Source organism: Callorhinchus milii, unplaced genomic scaffold (assembly GCF_018977255.1).
Source record: "Callorhinchus milii isolate IMCB2004 unplaced genomic scaffold, IMCB_Cmil_1.0 Scaffold2, whole genome shotgun sequence".
Classification (NCBI taxonomy): domain Eukaryota; kingdom Metazoa; phylum Chordata; class Chondrichthyes; order Chimaeriformes; family Callorhinchidae; genus Callorhinchus; species Callorhinchus milii.
In genome coordinates this window covers 124,580,496-124,601,240 of record NW_024704743.1, presented here as the reverse complement: position 1 = coordinate 124,601,240, position 20,745 = coordinate 124,580,496, and the positions used below count along the sequence as shown (strand labels likewise).

General features: G+C 51.4%; 1 protein-coding gene across 1 annotated transcript in view; it reads right to left on the bottom strand.

Moving 5' to 3' along the window:
- Positions 1 to 660: 660 nt before the first annotated feature.
- Positions 661 to 20,745, bottom strand: part of LOC103172163 (thyroglobulin-like) — a 20,472-nt gene continuing 387 nt past the window's right edge. Inside the window, exons 2-5 of the mRNA XM_042331721.1 lie at positions 16,669 to 16,776; positions 11,421 to 11,633; positions 1,802 to 1,998; positions 661 to 737 (exon numbers count right to left, since the gene is read on the bottom strand). Of these exons, the coding sequence (XP_042187655.1) occupies positions 661 to 737; positions 1,802 to 1,998; positions 11,421 to 11,633; positions 16,669 to 16,776 (595 nt within the window). The remainder of the gene's footprint in view (positions 738 to 1,801; positions 1,999 to 11,420; positions 11,634 to 16,668; positions 16,777 to 20,745) is intronic.

The following is a 20,745-nucleotide window of genomic DNA, read 5'->3' as shown; positions in this document are numbered from 1 at the left end:
GATTGACAGCTAATAATAATAATAATCTTCATATTTCACGCAGCGCCTCATCACGTCGTTGAGACGTCTCAAAGCGCTTCACGGAATATATTGTAAAGTGAATCGACTGTCTATTTTGTGGGCGAAATGCAGCAGCAAATTACGCAGAGCAGCGTCTCACACACAGCCGTGGGTTGAGTTGTGCTTTGTGAGTGTTTGTGAGTGTGTGTAATGGTGTATAAGTGTTTGGGAATGTGTGTGTTTGTGAGTATTTGGGAGAGTGTGTGTGTGTGTTTGTGAGTGTATGTGTGTGTGTGTGTGTGTGTGAGTGTGTATGTGTGTGTGAGTGTGTATGTGTGTGTGAGTGTGTGTATGTGTGTGTGTGTGTGTGTGTATGTGTGTGTGAGTGTGTGTGTGAGTGTGTATGTGTGTGTGAGTGTGTGTGTCAGTGTGTGAGTGTGTGTATGTGTGTGTGTGTGAGTGAGGAAGGCTATGACATACGGACCAGTGAGACCAATGTTTTTAGTGAATGATAATTTTATTCTTCGAGTTCCTATTCCAGTTTCCTGTGTGGGAGTGAACTGTCTGATTGGGATTCGCTGTGCGGGCGGGTGGCGGGTGGCGGGTGGCGGGTGGCGGGTGGCGGGTGGCGGGTGGCGGGTGGCGGGTGGCGCTCCGGGCTCAGCTGTAGGGTTCTCCGTGCTGTGGGGGGCTTGGCTGGGCTGTGGCCCCCCCACCATCACCGGCCACAGTTCCCACTGAAACATCACACACAGTGACTCAACAACAGCAGCAACAACGCACCATCACATCACCTGCTCTCCACACCCCCCAGTGAGAAGGGCGCTGTATAAATGCAAGTTGTTGATGTTGTTGTTTGTGGCCTCGTGCGGTGTGCATAACAGCTGCCGTGTTTGTCTGCAAAAGGGCTGCTCTCCGCTCTCTCCCTCTGTCTCTATCACTCTCTTTCTCTCACCCTCTCCCTTTCTCTCTATCCCTCTCTTGCTCTCTCGTGACATCTCTCGCCCTCTGTCTCTCTGTCCCTGTGTGTGTGTATATGTGTGTGTATATTTGTGTGTGTGTGTATGTATAAGTGTGTGTATATGTATATGTGTGTGTGTATATGTATATGTGTGTATGTATGTGTCTATGTGTGTGTATGTGTGTGTGTGTGTGTATGTGCGCGTGGAGTCCTGTAGCTCAGTGGTTAGAGCACTCGCTTTGCAAGTGAGAGACCTGAGTTCAGTTCCAGGCAGAGGGCGAAACCTTGGGCAAGTTTCCTTACTCCACACAGAGCCTAATAATAATCCCTCCAACACCAAAAACAATAATAAATTGGTCAGTTTCAATCCCCGACTGTTTGTGGGACATTGCTGTGCGCAATTGGCTGCCGCGTTCGCCCACAAATATACAGTCAATTCACTTTACAGTGTGTTCTGTGAAGCGCTTTGGGACGTCCTCCCGACGTGAAAAGCGCTATATCAAATGCAAGGATTATTATTATTATTATAAAGGAGTGACTGTATATTTTGTGGGCGAAACGAGACAGAGAGAGAGTGTGGCATTCAGGGAGAGAGACAGAAGCAGAGAGAGAGAGAGAGGGAGAGAACAGTCATGGGATATATGTGTGTATGTATATAAATGTATGTGTGTTTATGTGTGTGTATATGTGTATATTGTGTGTGTATGTGTGTGTGCGTGTGTGTGTGTTGGGGTTATATGACGCTCGCCTGGCAGCGCTGTCTGTGTTGTAGAACGAACAGACCTAAAAATACAACCTTTCCCATGTGGAGGCCTGGACCAGACCTGGGCTGGGGTTTACCTGTGTAGGTCCGGAGCGTGGGGATGTAGTCGGTCCAGAAGGAGCAGGCATCCCTCCTCAGGCCCCTGTGACTCTCCAGGCCACACGTTAGCTCTATGTAGCTGCCAGCCCGGGGGCCGCTGGTGGTAACTGGGGGCCAGGCTGGCAGGGAGCCGGGGGCACATGGACCAGACACCCCTCCCACAGGGTTAGGGTTCCTGTGTGAGGAGAGAACAGCCAATGTCATCACAACCACAGGAGCTTCATGTTCCAACCAACCATCCAACCCTTCCTCCCTACCACATTCCCTTCATCCTCCCTTCCCTCTCTCCCTCTTATCCTCCTACCACACTCCTACCTTCCCTACGCTCTCCATGTCCCTCCATTTTTCCCTTGAACTCACTCTCCCAGCTCTAACTTCTCCTCCTGAGCCTCTCTTGCTCATTCCTTCATATCCTTCCTTCTCCCCCACCGTTACTCTCTCTCTATCCTCCCCACTCTCCCTCTCTCTTTCCCTCTCGCTCGCAAGTGAACTGTTAACCCTCTCAGTGCCAGGGCTCCACACACACACAACAACAACAAAATTACATTTGTAAAGCGCCTTTCATGTCGGGAGGACGTCCCAAGGCGCTGGACAGTCAGAGCTTCGGACCCGAGCTGAGGGTCGGGGGGGCGGGAGGGCAGGGGGGGGAAACAGGGAGATCAAAAGCATGGTCGAAGAAGAGGGTCTTGAGATGGGTCTTGAAGGTGGTGAGGGAGGGGGTGAGGCAGAAGGCCCGGCTGCCAATAATGGGGAACATGAAGCAGGCCGGAGCCCGCTGAGCGGAGGGGGCGAGCAGGATGGGAGGGGGTTAGGAGGTGGCAGAGGTAGTGGGGAGCAAGAACATGGAGGGCTTTGAAGTTGAGGACCAGGATCTTGAACTGTATCCTCTGTGTGATGGGAAGCCAGTGGAGTCGGGCGAAGATGGGGGTGATAGGGTTCATATAGCCTGGTATGGGAGAGGACACGGGTTGCAGAGTTCTGGATGATCTGCCGCCTGTGGAGGGAGGAGTTGGGGGCCGACAAACAGTGAGTTTGCATAGTCGAGCCTCGATGTAATGAAGGTGTGTGTGGGGGTCTCGGGGGCTGCGGTGTGAGACAGTGGCGGAGTCGGGGGGTGTTGCGGAGGTGGGGAAGGCAGAGCGGGTCATGGCACAGATGTGGGGTAGAAAGGATAGTTGAGGGTCAAACAAGACCCCAAGGTTTGGGACTGGCTCAGTGAGGGGGAGTGAGCCCCAGGGATGGTGATGCTGTCAGCGCCTGAGGTGAGGAGGTGCTGACGGGAGTCGATCAGGAGCCTCGGTCTTGTTGATGTTCCACTGAAGAAAGTTCGCTCTCATCCAGGACTTGATGTCTGACAGACATTCTGTCAGGACAGCAGTGGGTCCTGGAGTCGAGGGTGGAGGCAGAGAGAGAGAGTTGGATGTCATCCACATACATGTGGGAGTTGACCCCATGTCACTAAAAGGGAGTATATAGATGTTGAAGAGGAGGGGACCAAGGACAGAGCCCTGAGGAACGCCACACAAGACGGTTCGGGGGCTGGAGGAGAAGCCGTTTGTGGAGGTGAAGTGAAGAGATGGGTCCAGGGAAGGTTTTTTAAGGATAGGAGTGATGACGGTGGTTTTTAATGGAGTGGGAACAGTACCAGTGGATAGGGAGAGGTTTATGATGTCTGTGAGTAGAGGGGCAAGCAGGTGGAGCTGGGAGGTAAGGAGAGGGGTAGGGACGGGGTCGAGGGAGCAGGTGGTTGGTTTCATATAGGTTATAGTGGTGATGAAAGAGGAGGGGAAGACACTCACACACAAACACACACAGCCACTATGTTGGGCTCCTCATCCAGGAGACATCTCAGAGAGTGACACAGTGACTGCTGCCCTTAGCCTGCGGGGGCGGGAGGTGTGGAGTGGCTGACGGCTGGGTCAATGGCACGTGGTAAGATCGACTTCAAAATCCCTTCACTCCCTGGCACCTCCCCACCTCTCCGACCTCCTCACTCCCCACCTCTCCGACCCCCTCACTCCCCACCTCTCCGACCCCCCCACTCCCCACCTCTCCGACCTCCTCACTCCCCACCTCTCCCACCTCCTCACTCCCCACCTCTCCGACCCCCTCACTCCCCACCTCTCCGACCTCCTCACTCCCCACCTCTCTGACCTCCTCACTCCCCACCTCTCCGACCCCCTCACTCCCCACCTCTCCGACCCCCTCACTCCCCACCTCTCCGACCCCCTCACTCCCCACCTCTCCGACCCCCTCACTCCCCACCTCTCCGACCTCCTCACTCCCACCTCTCCCACCTCCTCCTCCCCACCTCTCCGACCCCCTCACTCCCCACCTCTCCGACCCCCTCACTCCCCACCTCTCCGACCCCCTCACTCCCCAATCCACCACCAGACGCCTCCGCTCGACTGGCACCAGCTCCTGCTCGTCCCTCGCACCCTCCGCCCCACCATCAGAGGTTGCGCTTTCAGCCGCTACAGCCTGAAACTCTGGAACTCTCCCCCTCAGTCCCTCTGCCGTGCTCCTCTCTCCCCTTTTTCAAGTCCCGCCTGAAAACCTTCCTCTTCGACCGAGCTTACGGCCCCCTCCCCCTCCCCCCGGCTCGGAGTCAGGCTCCACCACTATAAGGCGCTCTGAGACGCTGCCCTGTGTGGTACAGTGTAAGCTGTTGTTGTTTAATGTTTTTTGCCCAGGTGAGTGTCTGACACACGTGGAGACCCATCACCTGTTTAAGAGCCTCAAAACCCAACTGGGAATTTCCCACATCCCCCCCCACACCTGGAAACCCCAGAGAGAGATGGTCGGGATGGAATGCGCTCTCTCTCTCTCCCTGGAGGGACGCCCCCTGTTTACCTAAGTCCGGAGAGTATTAGATGCAGTTTGGCAGGAGCCAAGGCTTGGGGGGGCCCCAGAGGGTATGTTGGGGTAACTGCTGGAGTCTAACCAGCTAAACCCACATAACGTGCCATTAGTGCTTTCCCGCAGCTTGTCCAGCCACGGCCCCCCTCCCCGTTAGTTAGGGCTTTGGCTGCAACAACAACAACAACAAGATTCCATTTATAGAGCGCCTTTCATGTCGGGAGGACGTCCCAAGGCGCTGGACAGTTGGGTCGGGACCCGAGCATTGGGGGGAAATGGTCAGGGTGAGGGGAGGGAGGGAGGGAGCGAGGAGGGGGGAAATGGTCAGGGGGAGGGAAGGGAGGGAGCGAGGAGGGGGGAAATGGTCAGGGGGAAGGAAGGGAGGGAGCGAGGAGGGGGGAAATGGTGAGGGGAGGGAAGGGAGGGAGCGAGGAGGGGGTAGAGAGTCGAGAGTAGAGCTGAAGGCTGAAGGTCAAAGAGAAAGGTCTTGAGACCGGCCTTGAAGGAGGAAAGGGAGGAAGCGGCAAAGGCACTGGGTATGGAGTTCCAGAGCCTCGGGACTGAGAGGCTGAAGGCCACCGATGGTAGAACGGTTGGGGCGGGGGATGAGGAGCAAACCGGAGCCAGAGGAACGGAGGGTACGGGCAGGTAGGTAGGGGGATAGTAGGTCGGAGAGGTAGGAGGGAGCGAGGCCGTGAATGGCCTTGTAGGCGAGGATGAGGATCTTGAATTCGATCCTCTGGGGATGGGGAGCAGTGGAGGCGAGTGAGGGCGAGGGTGAGGGCGAGGGTGAGGGCGAGGGTGAGGGCGAGGGTGAGGATGAGGGCGAGGGTGAGGGTGAGGGCGAGGGTGAGGGCGAGGGCGAGAGTGATGTGGGCGCGGTGTCTGGTGTGGGACAGTACACGAGCTGCAGAGTTCTGAATGACCTGCAGTGTGGAGGGAGGGCCGGGAAGGCCGACGAGGAGAGAGGTCCCATAGTCCAGCCTTGAGGTGATAAAGGTGTGGACCAGAGTTTCAGCCGCGTGAGGGGTGAGGTAGTGCCGTAGTCTGGCGACATTCCGGAGGTGATGGAAGGCGGTGCCAGTTGTGGTGCGGATATGAGGGAGAAAGGACAGCTCAGGGTCGAGGGGAACCCCGAGGTTCCTGATGGCTTTGAGAGGTGGAGAGTGCGGCCTTGGATGCTGATGCTGTCAGCGCCTGAGGTGCGGAGGCAATCAGCTTTGTGCACCAGCCGGTGTCTGACACACACGGAAACCCGTCACCGTGACCAGCCGGTGTCTGACACACACGGAAACCCATCACCGTGACCAGGAACCAAGTGTCTGACACACACGCGTGGAAACCCGTCACCGTGACCAGCCGTGTGTCTGACACACACGGAAACCCATCACCGTGACCAGCCGGTGTCTGACACACACGGAAACCCGTCACCGTGACCGGCCGGTGTCTGACACACACGAAAACCCGTCACCGTGACCTGCCGGTGTCTGACACACACGGAAACCCGTCACCATCCTTAAGAGTATCCAAACCAAACTGGGAATTCCATATACGTCTGTCACCTACACACGGAAATCTCCCCTCTGTCTGGAATAGAATGCGCTCTCTCTCTGGAGGGACACTTCCTGTTTACCTAATTCCGGAGAGTATTAGGCACAGGTTGGCGAGAGCCAAGGTTTGGGGGGGCCCCAGAGTGTGTGTTGGGGTAACTGCTGGAGTGTAACCCACTAAACCCACACCGCTCGGCCATTGATATCACTGTCCGGCAGCTTTCCCGCTGCTTGTCCAGCGAGGACCCCCTCCCCGTTAGTTAGGGCTTTGGCTGTGGGGTTACCAGGAGCTGAGGGGGAGGATTCCCGGCCCCCAGTGACTGGTCGGCCCTTCCAGGTCCTGCTGATGAGCCGGGCCGGGCTGTGCTGCCATCAGCAGTGGGAGAGGGACACTGCGGCCCCTCCTGGTCAGGACCCGGACTGGAGACCGGCACAGAGGGGGGACTGGATTCTGATAACCTGTTGCCAAACATCACCTTGGGGCCAGTTCAGCTCTGAGGAGTGTGTCGGGGAGAGGAGAATACAGCGGCCATTTTGTTCACAGCAATGCCCCACAAACACACACACTCCCAGCAGTTCTCTGTGAAGCCCTTTGTGGTGTTTGACGCTGTATCGAATGTAAAACCACAACCGCATTTTGAGTTATAATAATAACATATATTGCATTTGATATACCCCTTATCACAGCCGTGGGGCGAGTGGGCAATATTATTTGGGGGATTGTTGTCCAGGACACCGGGAGAGAGAGAGAAACTCCCTTCTCTTTTCCAATAGCCCCGCGGGATCTTTACCATCCACCTGAACAGGCAGACGGGACCTCGGGTTAACGTCTCCTCCCAAGGATGGTTGGTAATATCTGGGATTTGAACCCTCCCCTCTCTCCTGCCCGCTCTCTCCCCTGCCCTCTCTCCCCTCCCGCCCAGTGCCTGCCTGTCCAGCACAAGCTGCTCTCAGCTCTCTGTTAGTCACACACACTGAGGTCAAGCTCCAGCATTGAGTCAGGAGCTATAAATGGGACGTGGCGAGTGGGCGTCACAGGCTGAGACAGGCTGCCATCTCCCCATCACAGGGACCACAGCATTCCTCAGCCACTCCATTCCCCACAATATCTCTTCCTATGTGTTACACTAACACCATCAACACCAACACCAACATCATCCACACCAACACCATCATCAACACCACCATCAACAACACTAACACCATCAACCCCAACATCATCCACACCAACACCATCATCAACAACACTAACACCATCAACACCAACATCATCCACACCATCACCAACACCACCATCAACATCATCAACACCAACACCATCATCAACACCACCATCAACAACACCAACAACATCATCAACAACACCAACATCATCCACACCAACACCATCATCAACAACACTATCAACAACAACAACACCATCAACACCAACATCATCCACACCATCACCAACACCACCAACACCACCATCAACAACACTAACACCATCAACACCAACATCATCCACACCAACACCATCATCAACACCACCATCAACAACAACAACACCATCACCATCAACATCATCCACACCAACACCATCATCAACAACACTAACACCATCAACACCAACATCATCCACACCATCACCAACACCACCATCAACATCATCAACACCAACACCATCATCAACACCACCATCAACAACACCAACAACATCATCAACAACACCAACATCATCCACACCAACACCATCATCAACAACACTATCAACAACAACAACACCATCAACACCAACATCATCCACACCATCACCAACACCACCATCAACAACACCAACAACATCATCAACAACAACAACACCATCAACACCAACATCATCCACACCAACAACACCACCAACACCACCATCAACAACAACACCATCAACACCAACATCATCCACACCATCACCAACACCACCATCAACAACACCAACAACATCATCAACAACACCATCACCATCAACACCAACATCATCCACACCAACACCATCATCAACAACACTATCAACAACAACACCATCAACACCAACATCATCCACACCATCACCAACACCACCATCAACAACACCAACACCATCAACACCAACATCATCCACACCAACAACACCACCAACAACATCATCAACAACACCAACAACATCATCAACAACACTATCAACAACACCAACAACAACACCAACATCATCCACACCATCACCATCAACAACACGAACAACATCATCAACAACACCATCAACACCAACATCATCCACACCAACACCATCATCAACAACACTATCAACAACAACAACACCATCAACACCAACATCATCCACACCATCACCAACACCACCATCAACAACACCAACAACATCATCAACAACACTATCAACAACAACAACACCATCAACACCAACATAATCCACACCATCACCAACACCACCATCAACAACACCAACAACATCATCAACAACACCATCAACACCAACATCATCCACACCATCACCAACACCACCATCAACAACACCAACAACATCATCAACAACACTATCAACAACACCAACAACAACACCAACATCATCCACACCATCACCATCAACAACACCAACAACATCATCAACAACACCATCAACACCAACATCATCAACCCCACACCATCACCAACACCACCACCAACAACACCAACAACATCATCAACAACACTATCAACAACACCAACACCATCAACACCAACATAATCCACACCATCACCAACACCACCACCAACAACACCAACAACATCATCAACAACACTATCAACAACACCAACACCAACACCAACATCATCCACACCATCACCATCACCACTATCATCAACACCAACATCATCCACACCACACCATCACCAACACCACCATCAACAACACCAACAACATCATCAACAACACTATCAACAACACCAACAACAACACCAACATCATCCACACCATCACCATCAACAACACCAACAACATCATCAACAACACCAACATCATCAACCCCACACCATCAACAACACCATCACCACCAACACCAACACCATCAACACCAACACCGTCAACAAAAACACCATCAACACCACACCATCAACAAAAAAGAAAAAGTCAGTGTACAGAGAGTCAGTGTACACAGAGAGTCAGTGTACAGAGAGTCAGTGTACAGAGAGTCAGTGTACAGAGAGTCAGTGTACAGAGAGTCAGTGTACACAGAGAGTCAGTGTACAGAGAGTCAGTGTACAGAGAGTCAGTGTACAGACAGAGTCAGTGTACAGAGAGAGTCAGTGTACAGAAAGTCAATGTACAGAGAGAGTCAGTGTACAGAGAGAGTCAGTGTACAGAGAGAGTCAGTGTACCTTCAGTGTGCCTTCAGCTCCCCTCTCGACTCTCTTCCCCCTTCTCGCTCCCTCCCATCCCTCCCCTCACCCTGACCATTTCCCCCCTCCTCGCTCCCTCCCCTCCCCTCACCCTGACCATTTCCCCCCTCCTCGCTCCCTCCCTTCCCTCCCCTCACCCTGACCATTTCCCCCCTCCTTGCTCCCTCCCTTCCCTCCCCTCACCCTGACCATTTCCCCCCTCCTCGCTCCCTCCCTCCCCTCCCCTCACCCTGACCATTTCCCCCCAATGCTCGGGTCATGACCCAACTGTGCAGTGCCTTGGGACGTCCTCCTGACGTGAAAGGCGCTTTATAAATGGAATCTTGTTGTTGTTGTTGTTGTACAGAGAGTCAGCGAACAGAAAGAGTCAGTGTACAGACAGAGTCAGTGTACAGAGAGAGTCAGCGAACAGAGAGAGTCAGTGTACAGAAAGTCAGTGTACAGAGAGAGTCAGTGTACAGAGAGTCAGTGTACAGAGAGAGTCAGTGTACAGAGAGTCAGTGTACAGAGAGTCAGTGTACAGAGAGTCTGTGTACAGAGAGAGTCAATGTACAGAGAGAGTCAGTGTACAGAGAGTCCGTGTACAGAGAGAGTCAATGTACAGAGAGAGTCCGTGTACAGAGAGAGTCCGTGTACAGAGAGTCAGTGTACAGAGAGAGTCCGTGTACAGAAAAAGTCAGTGTACAGAGAGAGTCAGTGTACAGAGAGAGTCAGCGTACAGAGAGAGTCAGTGTACAGAGAGTCAGTGTACAGAGAGTCAGTGTACAGAGAGAGTCAGTGTACAGAGAGTCAGTGTACAGAGAGAGTCAGTTTAGAGTCAGTGTAGAGAGAGTCAGTGTAGAGAGTCCGTGTACAGAGAGAGTCCGTGTACAGAGAGTCAGTGTACAGAGAGTCAGTGTACAGAGAGAGTCAGTGTACAGAGAGAGTCAGTGTACAGAGAGTCAGTGTACAGAGAGAGTCAGTGTAGAGAGTCAGTGTACAGAGAGAGTCAGTGTACAGAGAGTCAGTGTACAGAGAGAGTCAGTGTAGAGAGTCAGTGTACAGAGAGAGTCAGTGGAGAGAGTCAGTGTACTGAGAGAGTCAGTGTAGAGAGTCCGTGTACAGAGAGTCAGTTACAGAGAGAGTCCGCGTACAGAGAGAGTCCGCGTACAGAGAGAGTCAGTGCACAGAGAGTCCGTGTACAGTAACTAACACTGATGTTAACACTATAATAATAATCCTTGGATTTGATATAACCCCTTATCACGTCTTCGATACGTCTCAAAGCGCTTCACAGAATACACTGTAAAGTGAATTGACTGTGTATTTTGTGGGTGAAACACAGCAGCCGATTGTGCACAGCAGCGTCTGTCCCACACACAGCCGTGGGTTGAGTGACCAAATTATTATTTTTTTTGAAGGGATTATTAACCCCAGAAAAATAATCCGCCAGTTGACTAATAACTGGGTTCCTACTTACTGTTGGGTAAACAGAGGGGTGTGGTGTAAGGAAACTTGCCCAACATTTTTCCCCGTCCGGGAATCGAACCCAAGTCTCTCGCTTGTGAGGTGAGAGCTCTAACCACTGAGCTACAGGAATAACACTGATGTTGACACTAACACCTCACACGCTCCTTCCCCATTTACAGGTCGCGTCTGAAGACCTTCCTCTTTGACCATCGGTCACCTCCTCCCCCCCCCTCACCTGGCGCCGTGCTCCATCACTGTCAGGCGCTCTGGGACACTGCCCTGCGTGAGGGGCCCAGTGCAAATGCAAGTTGTTGTTGAGGGGGAATGATGTCAGGACGTCACTCACCCCGACGTGACGAAGTTAGCGAGATACTGTGTGACAGCGAGAGACAGGGCGCGCTCACTCGCTGTGTAACGCTGCTCTCGGTCTGGGCGCAGGGGAAGCCCTAACATCAGCTGTACATCCAGGGGAAGGTCCATCCTGCTGCGGACAAGGTCCTCACTGCTCACAAGGTCCTCACTGCTCACAAGGTCCTCACTGCTCACAAGGTCCTCACTGCTGGGAGTCAAGGAATACAAAAATTATGTCAAAATGATTGGATTTAGGAATGATTTTAAAAAGTATACTTTTTCCACCGTGAAGGGGCTCCTCGTCTCCACACAAATGAGCAAAATGAAAATAACAGCAAACATCTCAAAGCTCTTTGTGGTGAATCGATTTTCCGCTACAGTGACTTGTGTGGTTTTAGTTCAAACACGGCAGGCAGTTTGCACGCAGCAACAGCCCACAAACAGCCATGGAATGAGTGACTGATTTGTTTTATCTGGTGGATAGTTGGCAAAGACGCCGGGAGAGAGGGAAACTACCTTCTCTTTAACGTCGGCCAGAACAGGGATACAGGGCTTCAGTTTCACGTGTCAACCAAAGGACAGTCTATGAAACACCATCTTCCCATGTGAAATGCCTTCTCTCCACCGCCCCACCCCCTCCCCCCCATGAAACACAGTCTCTTGTGTCTGAAATGCAGTCTGATTAGAGAGCTCCAGTGGGGGAGCGACCCCCAGCACAGACACCATGGGGAGAGAGAGAGAGAGAGCAGGGAATGGGGTTAGAGTAGAGAGCGCCAGTGGGGGAGCGAGCCCCAGCACAGACACCATGGGGGGAGAGAGAGAGAGAGAGAGAGCAGGGAATGGGGTTAGAGTAGAGAGCTCCAGTGGGGGAGTGAGCCCCAGCACAGACACGATGGGGAGAGAGAGAGAGAGCAGGGAATGGGGTTAGAGTAGAGAGCTCCAGTGGGGGAGCGAGCCCCAGCACAGACACGATGGGGGGAGAGAGAGAGAGAGAAAGAGAGAGAGCAGGGAATGGGGTTAGAGTAGAGAGCTGCAGTGGGGGAGCGAGCCCCAGCACAGACACCATGGGGAGAGAGAGCGAGAGAGAGAGAGCAGGGAATGGGGTTAGAGTAGAGAGCGCCAGTGGGGGATCGAGCCCCAGCACAGACACCATGGGGAGAGAGAGAGAGAGAGAGAGAGAGAGAGAGCAGGGAATGGGGTTAGAGTAGAGAGCGCCAGTGGGGGAGCGAGCCCCAGCACAGACACCATGGGGAGAGAGAGAGAGAGAGAGAGCAGGGAATGGGGTGAGAGTAGAGAGCGCCAGTGGCTGAATGATCTTTTACTGTCCTGTAAACTTTCTATCACAATTGGACAGGTAAAGACTCAAAGGACTTGAAAGAGTTAAGTGTATGAAAAATCCATCAACTCCGAGTGAAGTCGGTGTGAGGGGGAGAGGGGATTTGCTGTGTTTTTCTCCCCGGCTCTGAGATGACAGATTTTACTGATGGAACAGTGCTCAAAGTGGATGAGTTACATAGTGAGACAACCACTAAACTGTAACTCACTCCTTTCATCACCACCAACCCCCCACCCCCACTCCCCCCCACTCCCCATACCCCCCCACTCCCCACTCCCCCCACCCCCCCACTCCCCACCCCCCAACCCCCCACCCCCCACCCCCCCACTCCCCAACCCCCCACTCCCCCCACTCCCCACCCCCACCGGCGATAAGGCAATCTCTCTTCACAGTGTTACACATTCCGTCACACTACACTTCATCCCTCCCCTTCCCCACTCCCTCCCCCACCCACTGGGGCTCTCTACTCTCACCCCATTCCCTGCTCTCTCTCTCTCTCTGTCTCGCTCTCTCTCCCCCCGTGGTGTCGGTGCTGGGGCTCACTCCCCGCCCGGAGCTCTCAACTCTAATCAGAACACTCTGCCATCCGTATCAACATTTTTTGAAAGAATTTGGTCGCTGTGTTTACAGAACCAACATATACTGTACCCCCCCCACCCAACCCCAAAGGGAGGTGATACTGTACCCCCCCAACCCCAAAGGGAGGTGATACTGTACCCCCCCAACCCCAAAGGGAGGTGATACTGTACCCCCCCACCCAACCCCAAAGGGAGGTGATACTGTACCCCCCCCACCCAACCCCAAAGGGAGGTGATACTGTACCCCCACCCAACCCCAAAGGGAGGTGATACTGTACCCCCCCACCCAAAGGGAGGTGATACTGTACCCCCCCCACCCAACCCCAAAGGGAGGTGATTGTCCTCCTGTGTTGATGCTCTCTGTGTAATAATAACAATAATCTTTGCATTTGACATAGCACATCGTCACATCTTCGAACTGTCTCAAAACGCTTCACAGAATACACTGTAAACTATATTTTACACTATTTACACTGCCACAAGCTGCAGATCATCCAGAGCTCGTGTCCTCTCCCGCACCAGCCTCCGTGACACCATCACCCCCACCCTCGCCCGACTCCACTGGTTCCCCATCCCCCCAGAGGATAGAATCAAAATCTTCGTCCTCACTTTCAAGGCCCCCCACGGCCTCACCCCCTCCCATCTCTCTGACCTGCAGACCCCCTATCAACCTGTCCGCTCCCTCCGTTCAGCAGACTCCTGCTGCTCCAGGTCTCCCGCCCGACCCGCCCAACCATTGGAGCACTGTGTGCGGTGCTTTCAGCCTCTCTGCTCCCACCCTTTGGAACTCCGTCCCACATTCCCTTCCCCTCATTCCCTCTCTTGCCTTCTCAACTCAAGACCCTCCTTCTCAACTTTGCCTTCAGCTGCCCTCCTACCTCTCTCTGCCCTCCCTCATCCCAATCCTGCCCCCCCCCCACACTTGGGTCCTGTTCCCTGACTGTTCAGCGCCTTAGGACGTCCTCCCTACGTGAAAGGCGCTTTACAAATATAATTTTGCTCTTTGTTTGCAAATGTTGTAAAGTGACTGTATATTTTGTGGGTGAAAAGCAGCAGCCAGTTGCACACAGCAGTATCCACAAACACTTGTGGGTTGAGTGACCGCATATTTGGGAGGAGGAGGGATTATTACGCCTGGAAAACAATCCACAAATCGACTAACAACCGTGTTTCTATTTACTGCTGGGCAAACAGAGTAAGGAAATTTGCCTAAGGTTTCAACCCGCCCTGGAATTGGTTCCAGGTCCTCTCGCTTGCGAGGCGAGTGCTGTAACCACTGAGCTACAGGACTCCACCTCACGGGAGTCATTCTACACACAGGAAACAACCCCACTTTTTACTCCCAAAATTAACTCAAAGCGTTGTCTCCCAGTAGTGGGGGAGATTAAAGGTAGAGAGAATATTTTGCTTCTCACAAGTTCCTCTGCTCTGGCAACCGGGCAGCCACTCAAGTGAGGATAGAGTGGGAGCCAAGAGTGAGTAGTGCGGGAGCCAAGAGAAAGGCAATTGAAGGCTGAGATCAAAGCCCAATGTGCTGGGGAGACATTCAGTAAGCCATGATGTGTCTTGTTTTCCAGAGACGCAATTGTTTACTGTAAGAATATTTCTGAGGTTCCTCTTCATCTCCGTGAAGCTATGTGAACTATTTCTGCAATGTGTGGGAGCGGCCAGTCTCATTTTTCTTGTTTCTTCACACCGTTCGTCTGAAGGGCTTTGGGGCGTCCGTCCACCCGACGTGAAAGGTGCTATATCAAACGTAAGGATTATTATTATTTTATGTCAAGTTGTAAACTATGTCATATCCACGTGCACAGTGGAGCAGGAAGTGATGTCAGTGGCGACCTGATGACTCGGAAGTCAGCCCCATCACTGTGAGGTCATAGAGAGAAAGGAAGTATATAATAATAGTAGTAGTAATAATAATCCTTGCATTTGATATAGAGCCTCATCACCAAGTTGAGACAGAATGTACTGAAAGTGAATTTACTGTTTATTTTGTGGGCAAAACACAGTGGCCTATTGCGCACAGCAGCGTCCAACAACAAACCTGGGTCCTCTCGCTTACCAGGCGAGTGCTCTGATCAATACCCCACAGGACTCCACTGTATTATCTTGTTATGTCAAAATATCTCACAGCGATTCACAGCAATTAACATCGAGCACCGAGTTGAAGGTGTCAACACAAACAGCCATGAAATGAGATTTTATCTGGGGGATTGTTGGCCGGGAACTGGTTCAATATCCCACTTGAAGGCCGGCAGGTATAACCATGCATTGCTGTAACCCCAGCCTAGACACTGCGGTGGAGCATCAGCCTGGACTCTCAGCTCAAAGGCAATTGTAGGCTCTGTGCTGTGCCAAAATAGCTCACTGCAAAGACCCAAGGGTGGGCCTCTCTCCTTCACAATCGGCAGCTACTGTCATTCATCCAAATAATAATCTTTGGAGGAGAGTTTGAGGTCCAATTAACTCCCAGCCCAAACCTCCTCTTGGCCTCGCTCCAAAATCAACCAGCTTTCCCAAGCCTCAGTGGTCATTGCCGCCAACAGTAGAGGTTAGAACACTGACAGATGGGGGGGAGGTCGGGAGGGGGAAGGGGAAGCCCCAAAGCCAGAACAAATAGTCCCTTCGTCTCGTGGTGCTGGGTTGGGACCTTGCTGGTGGCATCTTGGCTGCTCTGTTAAGCTATGTGTAGGACTGACTCAGATACCGAGGGCAGGTTTCTATTTCTATTCTATTGGAGTCCTGTAGCTCAGTGGTTAGAGCACTCGCCTCGCGACGAGAGACTTGGGTTCTATTCCCGCCCAGGGTGAATAGTTGGGCAAGTTTCCTTATTCCACACCCCTCTGTTTACCAGCAGTAAGGAGGAACCTGGTTGTTAGTCGATTGGCGAATCGCTTTTCCGGGATAATAATCCCTTAAAAAAAAACAATAATAATTTGGTCACTCAATCCTTGACTGTTTGTGAGACGCTGCTGTGTGTAACTGACTGCCGCGTTTCACCCACAAAATATCCAGTCACCAATTGTGACCATTAAGTATTTGGGGGATTGTTGGCGAGGACACTGCTAGAGAGGAACTCCCTTCTCTATTCCAACAGCGCTGCGGGATCCTTAGCATCTCATCTGAACGACGGCAACTCTGACAATGTATCGCTCCTCCCGGCACTGTATTGGAGTGTCAGTCTGGACTGTGAGTTCAACATCAGAGCTGGGAAGGGGGGAGGAGGAGGATAGAGCTGGGGGGAGTGGGGTGGATAGAGGGAGATAGGGCTGGGGTGGGGGCGATAGAGGAAGATGGGAATGGGGGGGATATTGGGAAGGAGTTACCTGCAGTGGGAGAGTCTGTCCGGTACGTGGTACAGGTAAACGCTGGCCTGGCTGTTGCTGGCCCAGTGATCGGCCATCCTCACCACAGGGCAGGTGATGAAATAGTCACTGCAGACGGAGAGAGGGAGAGAGGGAGAGACATCCAGATTCAGTCCAAGTGTCTGACACGTGTGGAAACCCATCACCTGCTTAAGAGACTCCAAACCAACTGAGAATTCCATCCATCCCACCTACACATGGGAATCCCAGAGAGAGATGGTTGGAATGGAATACCCTCTCTCTCTCTCCCTCTCTCTCCCTGGAGGGGCATCTCCTGCTTATCTATAGAATTCCACACATTCCTATCAGTGATAATACAACAACAACTTGCATTTTTACAGCACCCTCCATGCCAGGCAACGTCTCAGAACGCTTCATCCTTCCACTGGCTTCCCATCACACAGAGGATGCAGTTCAAGATCCTGGTCCTCACCTTCAAAGCCCTCCATGGTCTTGCTCCCCCCGACCTCTGTGACCTCCTAACCCCCTACTTTCCTGCTCGCTCCCTCCGCTCAGTGGGCTCTGGCCTGCTTCATGTCGCTCGCCCCACTACTGGCGTGCAGGCCTTCCGCCACTCTGCCCCCACCTTCTGGAACTCTATCCTGCAGTCCCTCTGCCTCGCCCCCTCCCTCACCAGCTTCAAAACCCATCTCAAGACCCTCCTCTTCAACCGTGCTTTTGATCTCCCTGCTTCCCCATGCCCTTCCCTCCTCTCCCACCCCTCAGCTCGGGTCCATAACTTGGGACATTCTCCCAACATGAAAGGCACTATATCATAGAATCATAGATTCATAGAATGTTACGGCACAGGAGGCCATTCGGCCCATCGAGTCTGTGCGGCTCTTTGACAGAGCGTCACTTTCACTGACCCCAATCACCAGCTTTCTCCCCATAACCCCACAAACCGTCTTCCCCGATACCTGTCCAGTTCTCTCTTAAAAGCTGTTATGGAATCGGACTTCACTGCCCTTTCGGGCGGATCATTCCAAATCCCAACAAGTCGCTGAGTGAAAACATTTCTTCTAACCTCCCCTCTGCTTCTTTTGGTGATATCTTCAGACTGTGACCGTGGGTCACAGACACACCTACCAGCGGAAACAGCTTTCCCTATCTATCCCTATATGAATGCAATTTTGTTGTTGTTGATATAGCCGCTGATCATGTTGTCTCAAAGACTTTACAGGATATACGGTTCATCCACAAAATACACAGTTAATTCACTTTACAGCGTATCCTATGAAGCGCTTTGAAACATCTCAACGACGTGATAAGGCGCTACATCAAATGCAAGGATTATTATTATTATTATGCTGTAAAGTAATTGACTCTATAGTTTGTGGGTAAAACATATATCCTGTAAAGCGCAGCCAATTGCGCACAGCAGTGTCTCACAAACAGTCGTGGATTCAGTGACCAAATTATTACTTTTTTTTGCAGGGATTATTACCCCCAGAAAGTGATCATCCAATTCATTAACAACCGGGTTCCTATTTACTGCTGGTAAACCGAGGCGTGTGGAGTAAGGAACCTTCACCCTGCCTGGGGATCAAATCCAGGTCCTCTCGCCTGCGAGGTGAGGGCTCCAACCACTGAGCTACAGGCCTCCACGTTGTTGTAGTTGTTTCTCCTCCCCGCTCCACACTGGAGCATCAGCCGAGACCATGAGCCCAGATTTCCTTAACATGGGGCCTTGAATCCACAACCTTCTGACCCAGAGAAAGGTGGGGGCGAGGGGGGGAAACGAAGATGGAGCAAAGGGCTGACTGGTTGCATTTGCTGCTTTTTATTTTTGCAGTTTATTTTTAACCCTCATAAATTCGCAGGTTTTCTCGATTAGGATCAGTTCTCATTCAGAGGCAGGAAATGATGTAATGGAAGTTTCAAACTCCCCCAGAGATAACGGGTCTGTAAGCGGGAGGGAGGAGGAGGAAGAGGGGCTGAACCCCACAGCACTGTCAGCCTCACACAGCAAAACCACCAACATCGTAAACTCTCACTCCAAACGTGACACCGAGAGAGAGAGAGAGAGAGAGAGTTGCAAAGCTTTATCTCACCCACTGTGGCTATAGCATCCTCACCATTTAATTGGTCGCCATTGCCAAGCTGTGTGGGTTTAGCCGGTTAGACTCCAGCAGTTACCCCAACACACACTCTGGGGTCCCCCCAAACCTTGGTTCTTGCCAACCTGTGCTCAATACTCTCCGGAATTAGGTAAACAGGATGTGTCCCTCCAGAGAGAGAGAGAGAACGCATTCCATTCCAACAATCTCTCTCTGGGATTTCCATGTGTAGGTGTGTGTATGGAATCCTCAGTTGGGTTTGGAGTCTCTTACTCTTAGATACCCGACTGGGCAACAAAATCACTTCACACTTCCCACATTAAATTCCATCTGCCACCTACTCGCCCACTCCCCTCTCCTATCTATATCCCGCTGCAATCTTTTTGCATCATCCTCAGAGCTCACTCTCCCACAGAGTTTAGTGTCATCCGCGAATTTAGATACGTTACAGTCAATGTCCTCGTCCAGATCATTGATGTAAATTGTAAATAGCTGAGGCCCAGCACTGATCCTTGTGGCGCTCCACTATAATAATAATAATAATAATCCTTGCATTTGATATAGCGCTTTTCACGTCTTCTAGACGTCCCAAAGTGCTTCACAGAATATACTGTAAAGTGAATTGACTGTATATTTGTGGGCAAACACGGCAGCCAATTGCGCACAGCAATGTCCCACAAACAGTCGTAGATTGATAGTCACCTCCTGCCACTTCGAGAATGACCCATTTATCCCGACTCTCTGTTTTCTACCCGTTAGCCACTCTTCAACCTGTGCTAATATGTTCCCATTAATCCCGTGGGCCTTAACCTTGTGCAATAGCCTTTTGTGTGGCCTTCTTAAAATCTAGATATACTACATCTACTGGTTCCCCCCTGTCTAACCTGCAGATACATCTTCAAGACACTCTAAAAGGTTAGTTAAGCGTGACTTCCCTTTTGTAAAGCCATGTTGACTGCCTAATCTTGTTATGGTCTTCCAGGAATCCCATAACGACATCTTTAATTAAGGATTCAAGAATTCTCCCTACCACCGATGTCAGACTAACTGGTCTATAGTTCCCCATCTTTTCTCTCCCACCCTTCTTAAATAGTGGTGTCACGTTTGCGATCTTCCAATCACTGGGAACCGTTCCAGAATCCAGAGAATTTTGGAAGATGAAAGACACCCATCCACTGTCTCAGTAGCCACCTCTTTTAAAACCATGGGATGGAGGCCATCAGGTCCAGGGGATTTATCAGTTTTAAGACCTGATAATTTACCTAAAACTATTTCTTTACTAATATTAATTCCCCCAAGTTGCTCACTAACATTGTCTTCTTGGTTCCCCTCTATTCTTGGTACGTTTTCAGTGTCTTCTAATGTGAAGACAGTAGCAAAGTACTTGTTTAATGACTCTGCCATTTCTTTGTCCCCTACTATAATTCCCCCGTCTCTGCTGTAGCGGACCCACATTTACCTTTGACAGCCTCTTCCTCTTTATATATTTATAAAAACTCTTGCAGTCTGTCTTTATTTTCTTCGCTGGTTTGCCCTCATATTCCATTTTCTCCCTCTTAATCACTTTTTTGTTTCTCCTTTGTTGATCCCTAAAGTTCTCCCAATCCTCGGGTTTACTACTCATCTTAGCTGTTTTATAGGCTTCTTCCTTTAACTTTATACTGTCCCTAACTGCTCCAGTGAGCCACGGTTGGGCCACCTTTCCTGTGGCATTCTTATTCCTCAAAGGAATACGTGCTCGCTGGGAATTTTGCACTATCTCCTTAAACATCTGCCATTGCTGGTCTACTGTCAAATCCTTAAGTCTAATTTCCCAGTTTATTTTGGCTAAATCCTCTCTCATACCAGCAAAGTTGGCTCTACTTAAATTCAAGACCTTTGCTTCGGACTTAACTACTTCCTCTCTAACTTAATGCTAAATTCCATCATTATGATCACTTTGCCCTCGAGGAGCCTTAATTTCCAGTTTGCTGATCAG